We start from the raw sequence: 22,402 nt of genomic DNA on the forward strand, positions 1-22,402 counted from the left end.
TTAAAAATTTTTTAAAAAGAAAAAAAAATGAAACAAAGTAATAGGTAATAAGCCAAGAGGAGGTAAAACAGAATCATAAAAAGTATTCAACTAATCGAAAAGAAAAGAAGGAACAGGAAGGAAAGAGTAGCAAACAACAGACAGGAAAAAATAGAAAAAAAAAAAAAAAAGATGGTAGATTTATATCCAAACATATCAATAATGACATGAAATAGAAACAGTTAAATTTTCCAACTGTTAGAAGATAGATTGGATTAAAAAACAAGATCTACTACGCTTTCTACAGCAGATTATAAAGACAAATTGGTTAAAAATTAAGGTTAGGAGACATACTGAACGCAAATACTAACCAAAAAAGGCTGGGTGGCTCCACGAGCCACCATACTAAAGCTGGCTTTAGTATGAGGAATGTTAGCAGCAATGAATGAAGGTTATGATGATGATGAAGACAAAATTAATAATAACAACATGACTGATTTAACAAGAAGCAGTAACAGTGGTAAATAAGCATGCCAATAACAGAGCTCAAAATACACGGAGCAGGAATTAAAAGGAGAAATGCACAGGGGCACCTGGGTGGCTCCGTTGGTTAAGTTCCAGACTTCAGCTTAGGTCATGATTTCACAGCTTGTGGGTTCGAGCCCCACGTCGGGCTCTGTGCTGACAGCTCAGACAGAGCCTGGAACCTGCTTCAGACTCTGTGTCTCCCTCTCTCTCTGCCCCTCCCCAGCTCATGCTCTGTCTCTCTCTGCCTCAAAAATAAAAACATTTTTAAAAATTAAAAAAAAAAAGAAAAGAAAAAGAACAAAGCCAGAGAACCTCTACATAATTTCATGACTTACTCTAAAAAGCTTAAGGAATCAAGACTTTTAAGGTACTAACAAAAGGATGAGTAATATATGTAAAGTGGAAGACAGAGTCCAGAAGTAGACCCATACATTCAGTACCAACTGATTTTTTACAATGATGCCAAGATAATTTAACCAGGAAAAATAGTATTTTCAGCAAATAGTTCTGAAACAAATGGATATCGACATGAAAAAAGGATGAACCTCAACCGTACTTTACAAAAGATAACAAAATTCCACTCAAAATAGATCACAGATCAGGGCGCCTGGGTGGCTCAGTCGGTTAAGCGTCCAACTTTCGCTCAGGTCATAATCTCACGATGCGTGGGTTTGAGACCCACGTCGGGCTCTGTGCTGACAGCTCAAAGCGTGGAGCCTGCTTCCGATTCTGTGTCTCCCTCTCTCTCTGCCCCTCCCCCCACTCATGCACATGCTAGCTCACGTTCTCTCGCTCTCTGTCAAAAATAAACAAACATTAAAAAAAACAAACATTGTAAAAAATTTACAAAAGATACAAATTTCACTCAAAATGGATCCCAGATCGGGGCGCCGGGGTGGCTCAGTAGGTCAAGCGTCCGACTTCGGCTCAGGTCATGATCTCACGGTTCTTGGGTTCAAGCCCCGCATCGGGCTCTGGGCTGACAGCCTGAAGCCTGCTTCAGATTCTGTGTCTCCCTCTCTCTCTGCCCCTCCCCTGCTCATGCTCGCTCTCTCTCTCTCTCTCTCAAAAATAAGTAAACATTTAAAATAAAAAAAAGGAGGGGAGGGTGGGTGATGGGTATTGAGGAGGGCACCTTTTGGGATGAGCACTGGGTGTTGTATGGAAACCAATATGACAATAAACTTCATATACTGAAAAAAAAAATTAAATTAAATTAAAAAAAGGATCACAGATCAAATATATGGGCTCAAAACAGAAGTCATTTAAAATTTTTTTTTCAACGTTTTATTTATTTTTGGGACAGAGAGAGACAGAGCATGAACGGGGGAGGGGCAGAGAGAGAGGGAGACACAGAATCGGAAACAGGCTCCAGGCTCTGAGCCATCAGCCCAGAGCCTGACGCAGGGCTCGAACTCACGGACCATGAGATCGTGACCTGGTTGAAGTCGGACGCTTAACCGACTGCGCCACCCAGGCGCCCCAAAACAGAAGTCATTCAGAAAAAACCACGGGGCAAAAAAATCTTTATAACCTTGGATAGCAAAGATTACTTACATAGAACACAAAAAACCCAAATCACTTAAAAATCGATAAACTGGGGGCTCCTGGCTCGGTCAGTTAAGCATCCAACTCTTGATTTCAGCTCAGGTCATGATCTCAAGGTCGTGGGATCAAGCCCCATGTTGGGCTCCATGCTGAGTGTACAGCCTGCTTGGGATTCTCTCTCTGCCCCTCCCTCGCTTGGATGTGCGCACACCCATGTGTGTTCTCTCTCTCTCTCTCTCTCTCTCTCTCTCTCTCAAAATAAATTATTTTTAAAACATTGATAAACTGGACTTGATAGAAATTTAAAATTTTGCTTTTCAAAGAACAGTGTTATACAATGAGAAGGCAAGCCACACACTGGGAGGAAATATTTGAAAAATGTACCTGACGAAAGGCTTGTATTCAGAATATACTATAGAGATCTGTGACAATTCAATAATAATAAGAAAAATAACCTAATTAAAAACAGGCAAAAGATTTGAAGAGCCACATCACCAAAGGGATACAGATGGAAAATAAGTACAAGAAAAAATGTTCATCAGGTCATTAAGAAAATACCAGTTAAAACCCCGAGATGCACTATAAAGCCACTAGAATGGCCACAATTAAGGACTGTGAATGTATCCAGCCTTGGTGAGGACACAGATTAACAGGAACTCTCATACGGGGCTGGAAAACAGTACAAGCACTTTGAAAAATTCCAAGACAGATCCTTAAAATGTTAACTACACCTAGCAATTCCACTCCTAAGTATTTAACAAGGAGAAATGAACTATGTCCACACAAAGACTTGTACCCAAATGTTACCAGTGGCTGTACCGTTAATAGCAAACCCCAAAAACATAAATGTCCTTTTACTGGTGAATGGATAAGGAATACTACTCAGAAATAAAAAAGAATTAACTATGGATACATAAAACAACGGAGAGGAGTCTCAAAATCATTACATTAAGCAAGAAAAGCCAAAGACCACCACCTGGACGATATATCTGTGAGGCTCAGTTCTGTCTGTCCAATCTGACAGCTCTGAGTGGTATCAGCAACCACTCTCATGATGTTCACCATGAAGGAACTTTATATGTCTGTATTAGGAACCAAGACCCAACAGGGCAAACATTCAAGATACAAACAAATATTAGCAAACTCTTGAATGGCTGGTTTAAATTGAGACTATAGGCCTTGGTAAGACCCGCAGGCACATAACCGCTGGAGAATCAGGCTCCTTAGTATAAAATGCAAGACTTATGTTTTAATGACATATTTGAGAACACAGACACAATTGCTAATGTCCAGAATCAAAAGGAAGGCTTTAAAATAATCAACCTTCGGGGTACCTGGGTGACTCAGTCAGTTGAGTATCCAGCTCTTGATTTCGGTTCACATCATAATCTCACAGTTCACAGGTTCAAGGCATGTATCAAGGCTCCCATGCTGACAGTGTAGAGCCTGCTTGGGATATTCTCTTCCTCCCTCCCTCCCTCTCTCTCTCTCCCCCTCCCCTGCTCGCTCATGCACTCTCTCCCAATAAATGAAAATAAAATAAAATAAACTTGTAAACAAAAAAACCAGTATTAATCTGCCAAGTAGTCTTCCTTGTGGCAGGATGCCTGAGCGTGACACAGACCTCTTCAAAGAAAACAATTTTGGGGGCACCCGGGTGGCTCAGTCCACTGAGTGTCCAACTTCCGCTCAAATCATGATCTCATGGTTTGTGGGTTTGAGCACCGCATCAGGCTCTGTGCTGACAGTTCAGAGCCTGGAACCTGCTTCAGATTCTCTGTCTCCCTCGCTCTCTGCCCCTACCCCACTCATGCACGCGCGCACGCTCGCTCTCTCTCTCAAAAATAAACAGTAAAAAAATTTTAATAAAAAATTTTTAAAAATATAAAAATAAAGAGACAGATGAATGATTAACTGAAACCAAACTGCTAAATTCAACACAGGCCTGGTTCTGACTACTAAGGAGCAGACTGTTTTGAGTTGGGCCTATATCCTCGCAGGTCTCTTTTTACAAAACACCTTGACCACCCCATCTCTCTGCCTGTCTGAATTTCTCCTGCACAGAGCAGGCCATACGTTTCTGGGTCTCTGCTTGGCCTCAGTGAAGAATGTTAAGCATTAAGATAACCTCTGTTCCTTCCTCAGTAGCCTTGACAAGCAGTGCACCCAGGCCCACCAGGCCACAGAAGTCAGGAACAAGGCCCTCCCATACACAGCAGGCCCTCCAAAGATCTGAACATGTCCTCCCCCATTATCAGAATACAAACAAAATATTGTGAACTCTACTGTGCAGGAAGAGTATTTGTAAATGTTCTGAGGTCCTAAAACATTACCTTTGGATATAAATTAAAAGTAAGCTTGCTCCTTTCATTCAAGAACTATCCCTAGGGTCTATTATTCTGTGCTGAGCTTGTGCAGACACCCTGACTTTGAGGGGGGGGGGGTGCGGGGGCGGGCAGGGAGACAGGAGCCAGGACAAAGTGGCTGTGGCTGGGGTGGATGCATGCACGTGTCCAGTGGAAGGAACAGTGCACCTTGGGGAGGGGGGGGAGTGTTGAGCCAAGTGGACACCCCGGAGGCCCAGCTTCTGCTGAGCCTATGCAGCCACCCTGACCCTTCCCAAGCAGCCCTGCCACCCTGTTCTCCTTGTCCAACACAGGGGGTGCTGCTGAGGGGGGCAATGTCTGCGCCTTCAACAGGGACTCAGGCCACAACCTGGACACCCTGACAGCTCACTGTTCTCATTTCTCAAGGAGACCACGTAAAAACCTTACCCACTCCCCAGTTTCTTCCCATCCTATGAAATCCAGTCTCCCTCTCAAAAAAAATGTTACAAAAAAGATTTCTGACAGTAATTTTCTCAACTTCCACGTTCCCCACCCCACCTTACTTGCACCCCTATGCAGCCTTGCCTGAGAATCCCATCGCAACAGAAAGATGAGTCTTCTAGAAAGAGATCCCAGGTCTCCCATCCTAGTGGGACCTCAGGGGTACCACCATTTCTCTGCCTTACTCTTTCCCACCCCCAAACAATTTCAAAGTCTGCCTACCCAATGCTAAGTGTGGGCAAGAATATGGTAACTGGAACTCAAAACACTACTGGCAGGGATAGAAACTGGAATGATCACTTGGGAAACTGCTATTATCTTATAAATGTAATAAACATTTGAATTACCTACAACCCAGCAATGCTACTGCATAAACAAACACCATGATAAGTAATTTTACGTGTCAACTCAACTGGGCTAAGAGGTAACAGACAGCTAGTAAAACATTATTTTCGGGTGTGTTTGTGAGGGTGTCTCTGGAAGAGATGAGCATTTGAATTGGTAGACTGAATAAAAACGATCCCCTCACCAGTGAGGGTGGGTATCGTCTGTTCTACTGAGGGTCACAGGACAAAAGGGGAAGGGCCAACTGACTCCCCGCTTCAGCTGAGACACCCCCGCCTCCTGCCCTCGGATGTCAGCAGTCCTGGTTCTCTGGCTTTCCAACTCAGACCAAGACTCACACCACTGTCCCCTGGTTCTCAGACCTTTGGACTCAGACTGAATGACACCAGCAGCTTTCCTGGGTCTCCAGCCTGCAGGTAACAGATTGTGGGACTTCTTGGCCCCCATAACCACGTGAGCCAATCCCTATAATAAATCTCCTTCTCTCTCCTTCCTTCCTTACCCTCTCTTCCTCCTCCCTTTTCTCTTTCCCTATCTCTCTCTCTCTCCCCCTCTCTCAATCCCTCTCTTTCCTGTTGGTTCTCTTTCTCTGGAAAATCCTAACCAACACACACTCTTAACAAAACCCTTACAAATGAGTAACTGGAGACAGGTATACAAATGCCCTGACAGCATTTTTAACAATCACTGATAATTAAAAAAAAAAAAAAGCAAAACTGTGTATCTTTCAACAAAATTATTGATGAATAAATTATATACAGTAACATATTGAACTGTATGTAAATCACAGATGAATTACATTTGTGAATAAGTGCAGCTACCCAGACAGCATGAGGAATCTTATAAACAAAGACACGGAGGCAACATAAACATACACCATTTTCATAAAGATCAGAAATAAGCAAAATTAAATTATTAGAGATACACATATAGGCAATATAATTGTTACAGGAATTTTTAAATGAGGGAATGATAAATATAAAATTCAAGGATGGTGGCTACCTCAGAAGGGGAGGAGGGAAGATGGGGAAGACAAAACCCAGAAAGGTGCCTGAGTATCTGGAACGGCCTGGTTCAATGCTGGCTGGTGCTCATTTTACTACCCTTCATAACATGCTTATTATACACATATTCATACATAACCGTCTCAACTATTATAACAAAAAAAGAAATTTAATGGGGGGGGGGGAATGCCTCTCCCTGACTACCAGCTCTTTCCTTCCAGATTTAAATGATCTCAGCCCCTCCTCCAGCTCCCCTTTCTCTCTGGATCTGCTCTCCCTGCCTTCACAGTCAAGCATCTTCAAAATCAGCACCTTAAGTTGACTTTCGCAGCTTCCTCACCAATACTTTTATTCTTCACACAGCTCAGTCTGGCTTCTACTCCCACACTTCCACTGACATGAATCTAGCAAAGGTCAGATACGATCTCTTTGTTGTCACATTCAACACTTGAGATCTTTTCTTGGTTAACTTTTTAAAACGTCTGTCAGGAGGGCAGTTGCAGACAGTCCTCCGTGGGTCTCTCCTGGTCTTGATGGATCTACCAGGGCCGTACACCTCTGCCTATTCTCTCCTGTCCCTCCCCGCTGGGCCATTTCTCAGCATTTACGAAGCAGAGAACCTTGAGACAAAGTGCAGGAGTGCTTACTGCCCACTATAAAAATGACAGATCCGGGGGCGCCTGGGTGGCTCAGTCGGTTGAGCATCCGACTTCAGCTCAGGTCATGATCTCTCAGTCCGTGAGTTCGAGCCCCACGTCGGGCTCTGTGCTGACAGCTCAGAGCCTGGAGCCTGCTTCAGATTCTGTGTCTCCCTCTCTCTCTGCCCCTTCTCTGCTCATGCTCTTTCTCTGTCTCAAAAATAAATAAAAACATTTTTAAAAAATAAAAAAAAAAATGACAGATCCCCAAACTCAGTGCTCCTTCACCCTGACCAACATAAACTCACTGTACCCACAGCACGTACGTAGGCCTCTCCACTTCACAGACATGGGATTTGGGGAAGGGAAGAGAACAAGGGGGGTGGACATGGTCATGCTCATGATGGCTGCTGCACTGTGAGCAATAAAGTCTGCAGTCTCTGACCCAGGAGTCTCGTGTCCCCTCTAACAGCCATAAAAGAGTAAAAAAGTAGCTTATCACCTTCAAGTAGGGCAAAAAATCAAATCTCAGGCCCAACCACCACTGACCACACACATCACCCTTCAAATGACTACCTTCACTGGGCGCCTGGGTGGCTCAGCTGATGAAGCATCAACTTTTTATTTTAGCTCAGGTCATGATCTCGTGGTTCCTGAAGCTCCACTTCCTGAGATCGAGCCCTGTGCTGACAGTATAGAGCCTGCTTGGGACTCTCTCTCTCCCTCTCTGCCTCTCCCCTGCTCATGCACACTGTGCTCTGTCTCTCAAAATAAATAAATAAATAAATAAACAAACAAACATTAAAACGACTGTCTTCACTCAGTTCTGGTTATCACACTTGCTTGTTTTTCTTTTTCTCTGATGTCTACTTTACATCTCTGTCTCAAATATCAGGTGTTCTCTAGAAGTGCCTCCTTAATATTCCACTTCTCACTCGGCCCACGATCTTGAGTGTTGTGCAACCCAACCACAGAGTAAAAGGCATCTGTGTGGAGTCTTTTAATGAGTGTTGCAGGACTACCCAGCAATACAGAAAACATCTGAGACAAACAGACTGTAACTTGAAATTGCAACTCTTAGGAACAACAACAACAACAACAACAAAAGATTGGGATTCCAGTTGAAAAAAGTAAGATCAAAGACCTGAGTCATAAGATAGGGGTCTTGCAATCTCCATTCAATGAGCAACTTAAAAAGTCAATTACATCTCTACTGACAAAGTTCAATGAGGAAGAATGTAGAAGGCCTCGTTTAAAACAGAACAAGCAGGGGCGCCTTGGTGGCTCAATCAGTTAAGCGTCTGCCTTCGACTCAGGTCATGATCTCACGGTTCATGGGTTCCAGCCCTGCATCGGGCTCTCTGCTCTCTCAACTCACTTCAGATCTTCTGTCCCACCGCCCCCCCCCCTCTGCCCCTCTCCCACTTGCGTGCACATGCTCTCTCTCAAAAATAAATAAATAAAAACTTAAAAACAATAGAATAGAATAAGCAGAAGTCAAATACCTAGGGGTAAACCTTTTTTTTTTTTTAAAGGAACAATGGTATAACACAGAAAAATATAAAACACTTATAAATAGGAAAAATTCCGGGGAGCCTGGGTGGCGCAGTCGGTTAAGCGTCCGACTTCAGCCAGGTCACGATCTCTCAGTCCGTGAGTTTGAGCCCCGCGTCGGGCTCTGGGCTGATGGCTCAGAGCCTGGAGCCTGTTTCCGATTCTGTGTCTCCCTCTCTCTCTGCCCCTCCCCCGTTCATGCTCTGTCTCTCTCTGTCCCAAAAATAAATAAAAACGTTGGGAAAAAAAAAAAATTTTAAAAGACACTATAGGGGCACCTGGGTGGCTCAGTCAGTTAAGTGTCCAACTTCAGCCCAGGTCATGATCTCACCGTTCATGAGTTCAAGCCCCGCATCAGGCTCCATGCTGATAGCTCAGAGCCTGGAGCCTGCTTCAGATTCTCTGTCTCCCTCTTTCTCGGCCCCTCCCTGGCTCAAGCTCGCTCGCTCTCTCTCGCTCTCTCTCTCTCTGTCAAAAATAAATTAACTTAAAAAAAAAATTTAAAAAGACACTATCGAGGCACGTGGGTGGCTCAGTCAGTTAAGCCTCTGACTTCGGCTCAGGTCATGACCTCACAGTTCATGGGCTCGAGCCCCACATCAGGCTCTGTGCTGACAGCTCAGAGCCTGGAGCCTGCTTCGGATTCTGCGTCTCTCTCTATCTCTCTGCTTCCACCCTGCTCGTGCTCTGTCTCTGTCAAGAATAAATAAATATTAAAAAAAAAAAATTTTTTTTTTTTTTTAATTTATTTTTGGGACAGAGAGAGACAGAGCATGAACGGGGGAGGGGCAGAGAGAGAGAGAGACACAGAATCGGAAACAGGCTCCAGGCTCCGAGCCATCAGCCCAGAGCCCGACGCGGGGCTCGAACTCACGGACCGCGAGATCATGACCTGGCTGAAGTCGGATGCTTAACCGACTGTGCCACCCAGGCGCCCCCCAAAAAAATTTTTTTTTAAAGACACTCTAAACAGTGAAAAGGGAAGCAAAAGAGGCACCTGGTACCCGTGATGCATAAAGCCAACAAAGCGCTCATATTCAACACGCATAAAGAAGTCCCATGTATCTATAAGAAAAAGACAAATACGGTCATTCCCCTTATCAGCAAGGAATACGTTACATGATCCCCGGTGGATGCCTAAATTCCTGAATATTCTATACCCTATCTATGCGGTGTTTTTTCCTACACTTTCACACCTATGATAAAGTTTAATTTATGAATGAAGCACAGCCAGGAGATTAACAACAAAAACTGATAATAAACTAGAGCAACTGTAACAACACACTGTAATAAAAGTTGGGTGAATGTGCTGTTTCTCTCTCAAAATGTCTTACTGTCCTGCACTCACCCTTCTTCTTGCAATGATGTGAGATGATGAAGTGCCCACGTGTGGACATGAAGTAAGGTGAGTGACTTGGGTGCTGTGACCTAGCATCAGGCTACCACTGACCTCCTGACCACACGTCGGGAGGAGGATCACCTGCTTCTAGACTGGCCAATTGTGGGAACTGAGACCATGGAAAGGGGAACCACAGATAGAGGGACCACTGTACTCCGGTGGAACAGTGGTTCTTTGAACGTGGTCCATGGACCCCTGGCAGTCCTGAGCACCTTTTCAGCAAGTCCACTAGTGAAAGCTATTTTCACATAAATATCTGGGTGTCATTTGCCTTTTCCCTGTGTCGACATTTGCACTGGCAGGCATAACTGTCAGTACCTTGGCAAGAATGAAAGTCGCACAACAAAGTGTACTAGGAGTCACTGTCCTTTACTTCCACGCACTTAGGTGTTTTTTTTGTTTTTTTTTTTAATTTTTTTTTCAATGTTTATTTATTTTTGGGACAGAGAGAGACAGAGCATGAACGGGGGAGGGGCAGAGAGAGAGGGAGACACAGAATCGGAAACAGGCTCCAGGCTCTGAGCCATCAGCCCAGAGCCCGACGCGGGGCTCGAACTCACGGACCGCGAGATCGTGACCTGGCTGAAGTCGGACGCTTAACCGACTGCGCCACCCAGGCGCCCCATCCACGCACTTAGTTTTAAAAAGGCCAGTTCCACTGGGGTGCCCGGTGACACAGTTAAGCATCTGACTCTTGACCTCGGCTCAGGACATGATCTCACAGTTTGTGAGTTCAAACCCTGCATTGGGCTCTGTGCTAATAGTGTGGAGTCTGCTTGGGATTCTGTCTCTCCTCTCTGCCCCTCCCCGACTTGTGTGCGTGTATGCACGCTCGCTCTATCTCTCTCAAAATAAATGAACATAATAAAAATAAATAAACTGGGGCACCTGAGTGCCTCAGTTGGTTCAGTGTCCAACTTCGGCTCAGATCATGATCTCACGGTTCAAGGGTTCAAGCCCCCCACATTGGGCTCTGTGCTGACAGCTCAGAGCCTGGAGCCTGCTTCAGATTCTGTGTCTCCCTCTCTCTCTGCCCTTCCCCTGCTCATGCTTTCTCTCTCTTTCTCAAAATAAATAAACATTAAAAAAAAAGTTCTTTTAATAGGGGTGCCTGGGTGGCTCAGTCAGTTAAGCATCCAACTTGGGCTCAGGTCATGATCTCATGGTTCATGGGTTCAAGCCCCACATCGGGCTCTGTGCTGACAGCTCGGAGCCTGGAGCCCGCTTCGGATTCTGTTGTCTCCCTCTCTGCCCCACCCCTGCTCTCTCTCTCTCGCTCTCTCTCTCTCTCTCTCTCTCTCTCTCTCTCGTAAACATTACAAAAATGTTTTTAACAATAAAAAATAAAATAACTTAATTTTTTAAAAAGGCCAGTTCCACTAAACAATGCTCTTGATGCATTAAAATCATTAATCGTATTCAATCTTAACCCTCAAGCACATGTCTTTGCAGTATCCTATGTGATGAAACACGCAGTAGGCATAAAGCATTCTAGCAACGTTCCCAAGAAAAGAACTGTGCGCTATGAGCTGAATGAGCCACTTCCCCCATGAAGCATCAAGAATGCCTGACACACCAAACTACGGCTATTCAGACTCAGACAGTGGTGGTCTTCTCAAAAATGAATGAAATGGGTACTGTCGCTTCAAAGAAAACAGCTGATGCTATTTGTGGCCGATCAAAATCTGAGCTTTCACGCAAAAATCAGAGTCTGGAAAATCTGCATCCATCATTGCGGGCCCCAAAGCTCCTCCACTTTAAAGACTTTTCTGTTGAGAGTAGTGGTAATAGCAACAAATTGAATTACTGTTTCAGATTTTACGTTGCAACTAACCATTAAGAAACTATTACTTGTCATGGTTTGGAGCAACATCAAAAAAGAATATCCACAATCACCTAAAAAAGCTATGGAACTACTTTCTTCACACACTTCAATCAAAATAACCTATAACAACAGATCGAACACAGAAACAGGTATGAGAATCTAGCTATCTTACATTACCCAAACAAAACAATGCTACTCTACTCATGAAATTATTTTTGTTTTGGAAAATAGTTTTCATTTAAAAATATGCTATTAATCGGGGCACCTGGGTGGCTCAGTCGGCTGAGCGTCCGACTTTGGCTCAGGTCATGATCTCACGGCTCGGCTCGTGAGCTCAAGCCCCGTGTCGGGCTCTGTGCTGACAGCTCAGAGCCTGGAGCCTGCTTCAGATTCTGTGTCTCCCTCTCTCTCTGCCCCTCCCCCAGTCTCACTTTGTCTCACTCTGTCTCTCAAAAATAAATAAATATAAAAATAAAAATAAAAATATGCTATTAATCGGGGCACCTGCGTGGCTCAGTCGGCTAAGCGTCCAACTTCGACTCAGGTCATGATCTCACGGCTCGGCTCGTGAGCTCAAGCCCCGTGTCGGGCTCTGTGCTGACAGCTCAGAGCCTGGAGCCTGCTTCAGATTCTGTGTCTCCCTCTCTCTCTCCGCCCCTCCCCCACTTGTGCAAGGTCTCTGTCTCTCAAAAATAAATAAACATTAAAAAAAAGTTTTTAAATATATAAAAAAAATACGCTATTAATCTTAACTTGAGTTAATTTTATAAACTCTCCTGGACTCCGTAATTTCTTTCACACACGTACATTCAACATAATGTGTGAAAGTGTGCTCCAAGAGCATCATTCATAGCAGCAAAATTTGGAAATAACTAACATACAGTATATTCAAAAACGGGAATAGTAGATAGTAATGAAAATGAAGAAACTATGTTTACTAATCTCAAACATAATGGTGAACAAAATAAACCAGGCACAAAATAATGTGTGCAGTAAGGCATTTGTATACAGTTCAAAACACCAGGGAAAGCTGACAGCAGTGTGCAGGTGCAGAGGCACACGGGCACCAGGACTAACGAATACAGAAGAGCAGGAGGGGAGGGTGCAAACCCCATGGACATGGGGAGGACCGCGTGCGGCACAAGAGGTGAGCTAAGGGTGATGCTTGAGTTGTGACCTGCGTGGTGGCAGAAACAAACCCAAACAGGTCAGCAACCACAGAAGTGACCGAGTCATCTCAGCACTGAGACCAAATTAAATCTACCCTTATGCTGACTACACAAGACCACCTCACACACGCCACCACCAGGAGCACAGGAAAGGAGAGGAAGAGGAGGAGGGAGCTCACACAGCTCTGCGAACAGCAAACGAAACAGGCCTTCGGGAGAAGCCACACAGCTTCTGTGCAGTAAGGGAACAACACACCAAGATTTAGTCATTTTAACATGTATTCACCTGTGCAGCTTTAAAATGCAGAGCAAAAATGAAACTACTTCTAAGGAAAAGAGGACAAATACACATGCACGGTAGGAGTTTAACCAGCCTTACTCAGAATCCCACAGATTAATAAGCACACAATATGAGGAAAAGCAAAAGCACAGAAGGAATGAAGAGCACAATTAACAAGGGGTTGATCTAAGGGGTGAACACAGAGCCCTCCAAACCATGAGAACACAGTTCCAAGGACACACGGGACATTCAGGAAAACTTAACAATGCATTAGTGTAACCGACTGGAAAGGAATCATGACAACAGAGACAGGATATCCAATGACATTACATTAAAAGTCAATGATTAAAAATCATCCAAAAGACTATGTTCAGGTATTTACAAATACTTCTAAACAATTCACGGTTTAAAAGAGAAATAATGAAAACTGGGTAATACTTAAAATTGAGCCAATACAACTAACATTTCAGAATCCGGTACAGTAACGAGAGGTTTCCAGCAAATATCAGAGCAGAATAAGAAAAAACGACAGGTGAGCTCAGGAAGGCCAAGAGCAACCACAGAGAAAGAAGAAAAAACCAGATTTGTGGTCACAAGCAGCAGGAGCTAAGTGATGGCCCAGCGGCTCCTCCCCTGGCAGCCAGAAAGTGGGACAGGGCCGTCTCCCGGCCTGCCCCCAAGCAGGCTGGCCAAACAGGCTCAGGTTCCCACAAGGCCCTCCAGGTGAGATCAGGGAGGATGGCAGCTCCCCGAAGCAGCTGGCACCCAAGCTCCAGACACCTGTCAACAGCCCTCAGAAGAGGCTTAGAAACAGACAGCACCCCACCTTGCCATGGCCTCCGTACTCCTCTACCAAGGACAAGAAAGTGTCTCCACTTCCTGACACATGTCTCCAGTGCAGGACGCCATGGTGTCTGCCATCACCACCTCCTGATACACGGAACAGAATATCTCTGGAGGAACAGACACGAATCTGCGAGCGGTGGGAGCCTGAAGACCGAGGACGAGGAGGAGACAAGTCAGAGGGGCCGACCAGCACTGCTTTTGGCTATGCCACGACACTGACTGATCACGTCTACGCCGCACACAGCAGCAGCAATTAATCAAACAGAAAGGGGAGAGGTTTTTTTTTCACCTAAAAAGTTCTTTGAAAAGACAAAACTGACAGAGTTCTAGCAAGACTGTTAAACACAGCACAAACAAGGAATAAAAATTTGTATGTGCAGATATGGTAAGAAGGAAAGAGTATTCCTCCACAAACTTTCATACCAGTAACGCAACAGCTTCTCAGAATACAATTCACCAAAACCACCTGGAAAAGAAACGGAAAGCCTGTTATCCACTGAAGATCCTGCCCCAGAAGTTTACCACTTCCCCAGAGGTGCACACACATGGCTGCGGAGAGGCGGGGACAGCTGGGAGGGATGGCGAGCTCAGAGGCGGGTTATGTGAAAGACGGACAATTCTAGAGCAGCTGCACAGTCCTGGCCATGAGCTGGGACAGAAGGAAGGATGTGTGGTGTGTCAGAAGAGAAGACCAACCGAAGCCACAGAGCCTTGGAGAGGACGAAAACGGACGGGCACCCGGATTCCGCGACCATGGGGGTGGGAGGTGAGCCATCCCCGCCCTGAGGTGTGAGCTGAGCTGAGCAGGGCAGAGGGTGTGGTGGGCTTGGGAAGACAGGAGAAGGACAGAGGTTCACCCCTTTTCGTGGTAAGACAACGAAGCCAGAGCAACACGCCAGAGGCTCATCCACAGCCCCGAAGCACTGGGGTCAAGGGGCGGCAGGGAGCCGAGGCCCCCATTTTCTTCCGCAAGTCCCTACCAGGTGGAGGGAGGGGCAGCGTGGAGCCAGGTCCCAGGCAAAGTGCTCAGGGGGCTCTGCAGGCGAGTGATGGTGATGCTGAGTCACAGAACTCTGGCTGTTCTAGGAGAACAGTGTGGTCAGAAGGACCTGCACCCAAAGCCCCCTAAAAAAACAAACACACACACACACACACACACACACACACACACACACACACACACCAAGCGGGACCAGGACGTGCCAGTGTGAAGGGGACGTCTAAAGGGAAGACTTCTGGGGGGTCTGGACACAACAAGGTCTAGAAAGGGTGGAAGTCTACAGTGTGGACCGTAAGGCAGGATGTCAGAGCAAATTTTTACCATGGCTTGTGGCAGTGAATGCTCACCTAGAAAAGAACAATTTAGTTCCGCTGCCACTTAGTGACTCAGGGCTCCCACAATGACAGTGAGAACTCGGAACGCCGAGCTACCAGAGGGCTGAAGTGACCACACGAACTGGGCACGTGCACTGAGCCCCTCTGAGGACAAGGGGACACATGCACCATTTCACCTTCGGCAGAGGAAGGAGTGCAGCCTTCAATGTGGGTTAGAAGAAAATGAGACTTGTAATGAGTTCTTAAAGGCCAGTGTGGCTTGCCAGACCCACCCCTTCTCTTGGAGGAAGAAGCCTTTGCTGTGGGGGTGGCCGTGCCCTCTACCCAGGGCCCAGGCCTCATCCGTGAGAGGAGAGAACCGAGCTCTCCACTGTAGGAGAAAGGCCCAAAACCCACACGGACACAGGGACAGGTCAGCCACCCTAGGGAGGCACAGGGGTTTGTCCCACCCAAGACCCCTACAGATATAGGCAGAGTCTGGCTTATATCACAGGGCAGCGGCAGGATCAGGGGGAGAGCTGCCCCCAATGCCCCAGGCACAGGGCTGCCTGAGGTTTCCAGATGAATGGGGGGGAGAGGATGGACAGACAAAATGCCACGGTGGGAGGCTTGTGCTGAAGGGGAAGCGAGGGCAGCCCAGCACCACATGAGGGGGCCAGAATGTGAAGGGAGACCCCTCCCTGGCCCACACAAGCGTCAGGGCGCAGTCCACGCTGCTCCAGAAATGACTGTGTGGGGCAGCCAGGCCAGCTCCAGGGCTGACCGGACTGATCGGATCCCCCAAGGGCATGAGAGTCAGTGCACCCCTCAGCCCCACGGGCTCTTACACGCACGGCATGGTGTTGCACCAAACAGTCGGAGAGAAACATAAAACAAGAAGCAACAACACTCAGGGAAGAAAGAATACCAATTCTACACAAACTCTTTCAGAAAAGAGAAGAAGCAGGAGCACACCTCAACTCATCTTGGGAGGCCCCGAAAGACATTAAAGACAAGACTACTTCGGGCAGACATCCTTCATGAGCAGAGTTGAAAGGAAAGTCCTTAACCGAACAGTAGCAAGTCACTCCAGCCACGTGCAGAAAGAATGTCCACAGAAAGACCTGTACGAGCTTCACACAGCTTTATGCAACAGTCCAATTCGGGAAACAACCCAAGCGTTCATCAATGGTGACTGGATAAACAGTGTGGTATAGCTCTACAATCCATCCACCAATCGGAAGGAACAAACTGCTGAGGGAGGACTCTCAAAAGCATTATGCCAAGTTGAAGGAGGCTATGTGACACTCTAGAAAAAGCAAAACCATGGGGACAAAACTCAGGTCAATGGTTACAACGGAACTTTTGGGCCAATGGAAATGTTCCACATCTTTAACTGCAGTAGTGGTGGTTACACACTGGATAAATTTGTCAAAACCCACTGAACTATATATATACTTTCGAAGGGTGAATTTTACTAGATGTAACTTGTATCTCATTTTTAGTGTTTTATTTAAAAATTTTTTTTAGTATTTACTTTTGAGAGAGAGAGAGAGAGAGAGAGAGAGAGAGAGAGAGAAAGGGAGGGAGACACAGAATCCAAAGCAGGGCCCAGCCTCTGAGCTGTCAGCACAGAGCCCACGTGGGGTTGGAACTCATGAAGTGTGAGATCATCACTTGAGCAGAAGTTGGACGCTTAAGCAGCTGAGCCACCCTGGCACCCCTATATCTCAGGTTTTAAAAAAGGCCAGCAGTTTTACTCAGCTTGAACAAAGAGGCCAACTTTAAAAAAGCAACAAAAGGTCTAGGCCTACAAACATAAGCCAACATTTCCTCTTTGGTGCCCAGTGTCACTTGTGTGATGAGAGAGCCTCATTTGATAGCACTATCCAGGACAAAGTGGGGTTAGGAAATGAGACTGTCACCACGGCAAGACAACTTCTGGGAAATCAGCTATTTCTACTGGTCTCCAAACCCTCCTTCCAAAGGCACGGCCAGGCTGCGGCAGGAGAGCAGGCCTGCAGACAGAGGGCCGGGAGCACAGGGAGCATGGGGAGCACACGGAGTGCTCTGGGTGGGCAAGCAGAAGCCGGCGGGGATGGAGTGGGCCGCCAACATCAGCACCGCACAGTGGCTTCCCATGAAAGCAACGGGGAAACGGTCATACACTTTAAGAGGACACACAAAGGACACAGAGTCAAACAATAAAATGATCAAAGCAAGATGATCTGAGGGTAAACCCTAAAGACAGACTATGCCACCTTTTGAATCCTACTGAGGGGGCTGGGCTCCACGGCTTATTCATTTCCGTGTGCAATCACTTATTTATTAACTCAAATATTTGGGTTTCCTAAATGTGCCAGGCCAGGCACCGTTCCTGGTCAGAAAATCCACAAAAATAGCTGCCATTGTGGAGTGTACGTTCCAGTGAAGAGGCCGAGCAGAATGAGGACGTCGAATGCACACTACGTCAGAAAGAGGTGCTGAGGAGGGGCGTCGGGGCACATCAGTTTGCTGAGCACTGGACTCCTGATTTCGGGTCAGGTCGTGATATCACGGTTCGGGAGTTCGAGCCCCATGCTAGGCTCTGTGCTGTCAGCACAGAGCCTGCTTGGGATTCCTTCTTTGCTTCTCTCTCTCTGCCCCTCTCCTGTTCTCACTCTCTGTCTCTCCCTCAAAATAAATAAACTTAAAAAAATAAGAAAGAAAGAAAGAAAGAAAGAAAGAAAGAAAGAAAGAAAGAAAGAAAGGAAGGAAGGAAGGAAGAAAGGAAGAAAGAAAGGAAGAAAGAAAGGAAGGAAGGAAAGGGGTGCTGAAGAGAATGCACAGGAAAAGGAGCACGTGAGATGAGGTGGCGAGAGGTTATCAATCTTTATTCTGATAAACAGTGAGACCTTGAGGCTTAGCTGTTCAAACGCCTGCGCAGAAAGTAGCACATGAGCTGGGGCACTGCCCTCAATGAACCCCTAGAACAGAAATCACTGGCCTAGCAGGAGGCAGGAAGGAGGCCACAGAACCGGAAAGGAAGATTCACACCGTGCGGCAGCAAAACGTTTATTCACCGACCCAGCACACGTGACCTGGAAAGCAGTCCCCGGTCAGAACACGCGGCGGTGGATGCTGGTGTTGGCGGCTGCCGGTAGTGAGGCATCAGGAGACAACAGCTTGGAAAACAGGCAGCGGCTTACAGACGAAATAAAAGGAACAGAAAAGTCCGAGAATGTGGGGCCTCATATGGCTATAAGAGCCAAGTCGTTCCAGAACCCAAAGAGCAGACTAGCAAGACCTTTCGGGACCAGGGCCACTACACACACAACTGGGCCAAAGAGCAGACTAAGAGTGTGGCCTTCCTACGTAAGCCCGAAGTCCTCAAGAATGCCTCCATTCAGCTGAGAAAAGAAATCAAGGAAAAACTGGGGGGCGGGGGCAGAGTTAAGAACTGCCTCTGGGAAAAAATTTTAGGTGAGTTCCCAGCTCATGAAACTGGCTAGAACCAAAGACTTTTTGAGCTTTTCAGCAAACTGTCTTGCCAAAGAAATCCTGAGACCAGCCCAAACACATCCTCTGGTCTCCTGAGCTTGCCGACTGAGCTGTGCCACCAAGGAGAGCAGGTCTCCCCCACTACCTGCTGCAGGTATGGACAGGAGACCAGGAGGATGGCCCCCGAGGGTGGAGCGAGGGACCAGAAGGTGGCGTAAGAGGGGTTTCCTTCCAGAAAGTTGACCCAAATTAACGATCTCACTGCCCAATTAGCCCACCGGGTGAGAAAGCTGAGGAGCCCATGCTGTCCGTGGTGGACACTCACCGATGGCTGGTCGAGGCCGCTATGCCTCTCCTCCTTCTCCACAGTCCGCCGGCAGTCTGGGCATACCCACAGTGGCAGGTGCAGCACGCTGTTGCCCTTGGGGGCCATAGAAAGGGCCAATTTGCTCGCAGTCTTAATTCCGCTCTCTAAGAATGAAGAGTCTTTCCGCTCACTTCTGCACAGAAGACAATAATCCCCAGCGGGGTAGGGTGGTGTTCTATGATTCATGCTAAAATTAAAAGGAGTCTGAAACAGAAAAAATATTTCTATTTTCAAAACATGATTCACAAAGCCAAGATCACTTAAAAATACTATATAGTTTTAAAATTACAATGTACGTGCATGTTTATATAAGCATCTAATAAGTAATTTGTTGAATAAAACTGTACCTAGTGTTCTAGAAATTCACCGGACTTCAGATAAACAGTAGCACCATAAAGAACATCTTAGAAGGAGTTAGAAAATTGTCCACTTAGCCTCTTCACCCAGACATGTTATTACTCTCCCCACGTGCTGAAAAGTGTGCATCTCGATTTCCACATGGGGGAACACCAGGACTCTTGACCATCGGCAGAGTTTAAAGCCGCTATTCCAGAGGTGCGTGCGTGCACACGAGGGCTCAGACCCAAGGGAGTAATTCTGGCCTGTGTGTATGTGTGCAGATCCCAACCACCTGGGAGGTGGTATTCCCGTTCCAGAGGCGAGATAAACAGCAGGAGCCGGATGGCACCACACATCCCAGACCCAGCCTCCCTTCCAGCTCAGCAGCGGTCATGCTCAAGGCATCTCCAGCCACCTGATTTCAACGTCTGCTTTTTGAAATAGTTAAGATGCAAGATCATTACCCTGGATTCTCCTCAAAAGATCAACCATCCTATCAGAAAAGAAAAATTAGCCTTAAAAATACACAAACAAGCTCCAGAGATGTAAAACAGGCCCAAAGTCACAAGGTCAGCAAGCAGGGGCCAAGATTTTAACCCAAATGAATGTGAGCCCAAGACTGGTCATCTGCACCATAGAGAAACCATCCCAGGAATCCTGCAAATCCTGAGAGGTTCAAGAGAGGCGGACCTGGGAACAGGTCAGCAGGGAAACCAGGCATGGACTTCCAGAGGCAGGACAGGTGTGCCAAGGGTTCCACGCCAGAGCACGTGTGGGATCAAGGTGACAGAAACCCCCCAGGCCTCTGCTGCCATCCTCTGCCATGGGCCTCATCGGTTGGAGAGGTGGACAGAGACCCAGGCCAAGGTTATTCAGGCTGGAACTTTGGGGTATTTTACAAAAGTCTCCGGTTTCGGCCAGAGGCTCCTCCCGATACCTTACCCAGCCCTGCCCAGCCAGCAGTCTAGCTCCTCCCTCAGTCCATGGCTCTCTCCCTGCTCTCCTGCACCAAGGCTTCACATACGTCTTTGGCTGTGCTTGTTAGCTGGACTATAAGTGTGCATTTAAACGACTGGCTCCACGGCCGACTGAGTACTCTCAAAAGGCCGCAGGCTCCTTCCCTAAAGCCCCGGCGGGCCAGCAGGTCAGGTGCTTCAACAGGGGGGCTGAATGAATGAATGAATGAATGAATGAGAGAGTGAATGACAGCACCACTAACACACAAAAGACTTGCACATATACTCTTACCTGCCTTTATAACCCAGTGACCAAAACCGTTTCCATCACATACGCAGGTTCCATGGATTTAACCAAACCCAGCTCAGCAGCCGTGTGAATGTCTGGGCTGCGAGGGGAAGGAAGTGAGTACTGTATCCCAACAAGTGGCGTTCTAGCAAGCTCCAGACTACTCAAACCACAGGACACCATGGGAGCAGACGTCTTTCTCTGTCCCGACAGAATCCAAGATGTAGAAAGTATGACAATTTCAAAAAAATCTCACTGATTTAAAACCACCTCTCGTCCCCAGGCCTATGGAAAAAAACCCATCACTAACTGAACAGCCACAGCCTTCAGATTGTTCCAGGCCACCTTTTTACCCAGAGAAGGAGGTGCTAGCTTCCAGGGTTACAAAGTCTCCAAGCCAGAGATAATAACATACGAGCCAGAACTGACTTGAGGGTAACCACTTCAGTTCCAGATCATCTGTCTGTCCACCCACTGGTCAGCCTGTTCGTCCAGTATTTACTGGAAGCCACCATGTGCCAAGGCACTCGTCCAGCTACTGAGGATGCAGCAGTAACTAAAACAAAGTTCCCTGCCCACGGTGAGCTAATACATCTGTCAAAGGCAAAGACTACAAATAAGACAGAGAAGGAAAAAATACAGAACATTAGACAGTGATCACTGAGAAGGAGAAAAACAGAGAGCAGACAGGAGTGACAGGGGTTGGGGACAATGCCTTCCCATCATTTAAGAACCTCCTCGAGGAGACACCTGATGTCGGTGGCTGGTAGCAGCCACACAGATACCTGGGAGAGGGCCACTCCTGAGAGCAAGCACAAAGGCACTGGGGCAGGAGGCCACAGGGGGAGACAGAGAGGGAAGCGGGGGAGGTTCCATCAGGGCGATGAGGCTGTATGGGGGGGAAGAGAGGAGATGGGAACGGGGGATCAATCAGGGAGAAGCTGCGTGTTCCCTAGGAGTGAGGCAGCAGTGAAGTCTGCTATGAAGGAAGAGCTGACAAGACTGCTAAGGAATCAGATGTTGAGGATGAACAGAGGTGGGAAAGGCAAAAACAAGTCTTCCTTGACTGAGTGCAGGGAAGGCTCTGGGATGAGGAAGGCCTCTTCCATAAAACATCTGAAATACACAATGTGCCAACATCCTGACAGGTTAGATCACAGATGCACCTGCAAATAGCCCAGAGGTCCTGCTGGTTCCAGAGAGACACCGGACCGGCGAACTCAGACTTAAGCGCCGGCCATCCAACGGCAGGAAGCACTCCTCCACGAAGAAAAAAAATCAGCAAGGGCGCAGGGCGACAAGGAGGACGTCATTCCAACAAGGGTGAAGTGAGCTAGGGCCCAAATGCTAAGGCAACACAGAAACACACACAGCTGCACATCTGGGAGACAAGTACCTGCAGGCGTGGGCAGCACATGAGGGCGGGGGGCGGGGGGCGGGGGGCGAGGGGGAGGTGCAGGACAAAGGCCAGGGGCACCACCAGAGACGGGGGCAGGCAGGGTTGCCCATGCGGGCAGTGGGAAGAGGCTGAAGGTTTCTCAGAAGGACATGGTAAGACCCAGTGTGCATGAACACTGTTCCAGGCAGTTCCAGGAGCAGGCAGGAGCCATGGAAAAGCAGAGGTGTCTGGTTTAGGAGCACTGAAGGCAGAGCCACACGACTTGCTGATGAACCCAAGGATGTGACGAGAACGGGCCGGACCACCCGGGCAGCA

At 47.2% G+C, this 22,402-nt stretch overlaps 1 protein-coding gene across 6 annotated transcripts in view; it reads right to left on the minus strand.

Moving 5' to 3' along the window:
* FAM193A (family with sequence similarity 193 member A) overlaps positions 1–22,402 on the minus strand; it is a 167,394-nt gene that overhangs the window by 76,669 nt on the left and 68,323 nt on the right. For all 6 annotated transcript variants that reach the window (XR_006296232.1, XM_043573151.1, XM_043573147.1 and 3 more), the window contains exon 2: positions 19,063–19,308. Coding sequence is in view for 5 of the 6 variants with exons in the window: in XM_043573151.1 (XP_043429086.1) it covers positions 19,063–19,290 (228 nt within the window). In the remaining variant the exon portion in view is untranslated. The remainder of the gene's footprint in view (positions 1–19,062; positions 19,309–22,402) is intronic.

The sequence above is a fragment of the Prionailurus bengalensis genome, chromosome B1 (assembly GCF_016509475.1).
Source record: "Prionailurus bengalensis isolate Pbe53 chromosome B1, Fcat_Pben_1.1_paternal_pri, whole genome shotgun sequence".
Taxonomy (NCBI): domain Eukaryota; kingdom Metazoa; phylum Chordata; class Mammalia; order Carnivora; family Felidae; genus Prionailurus; species Prionailurus bengalensis.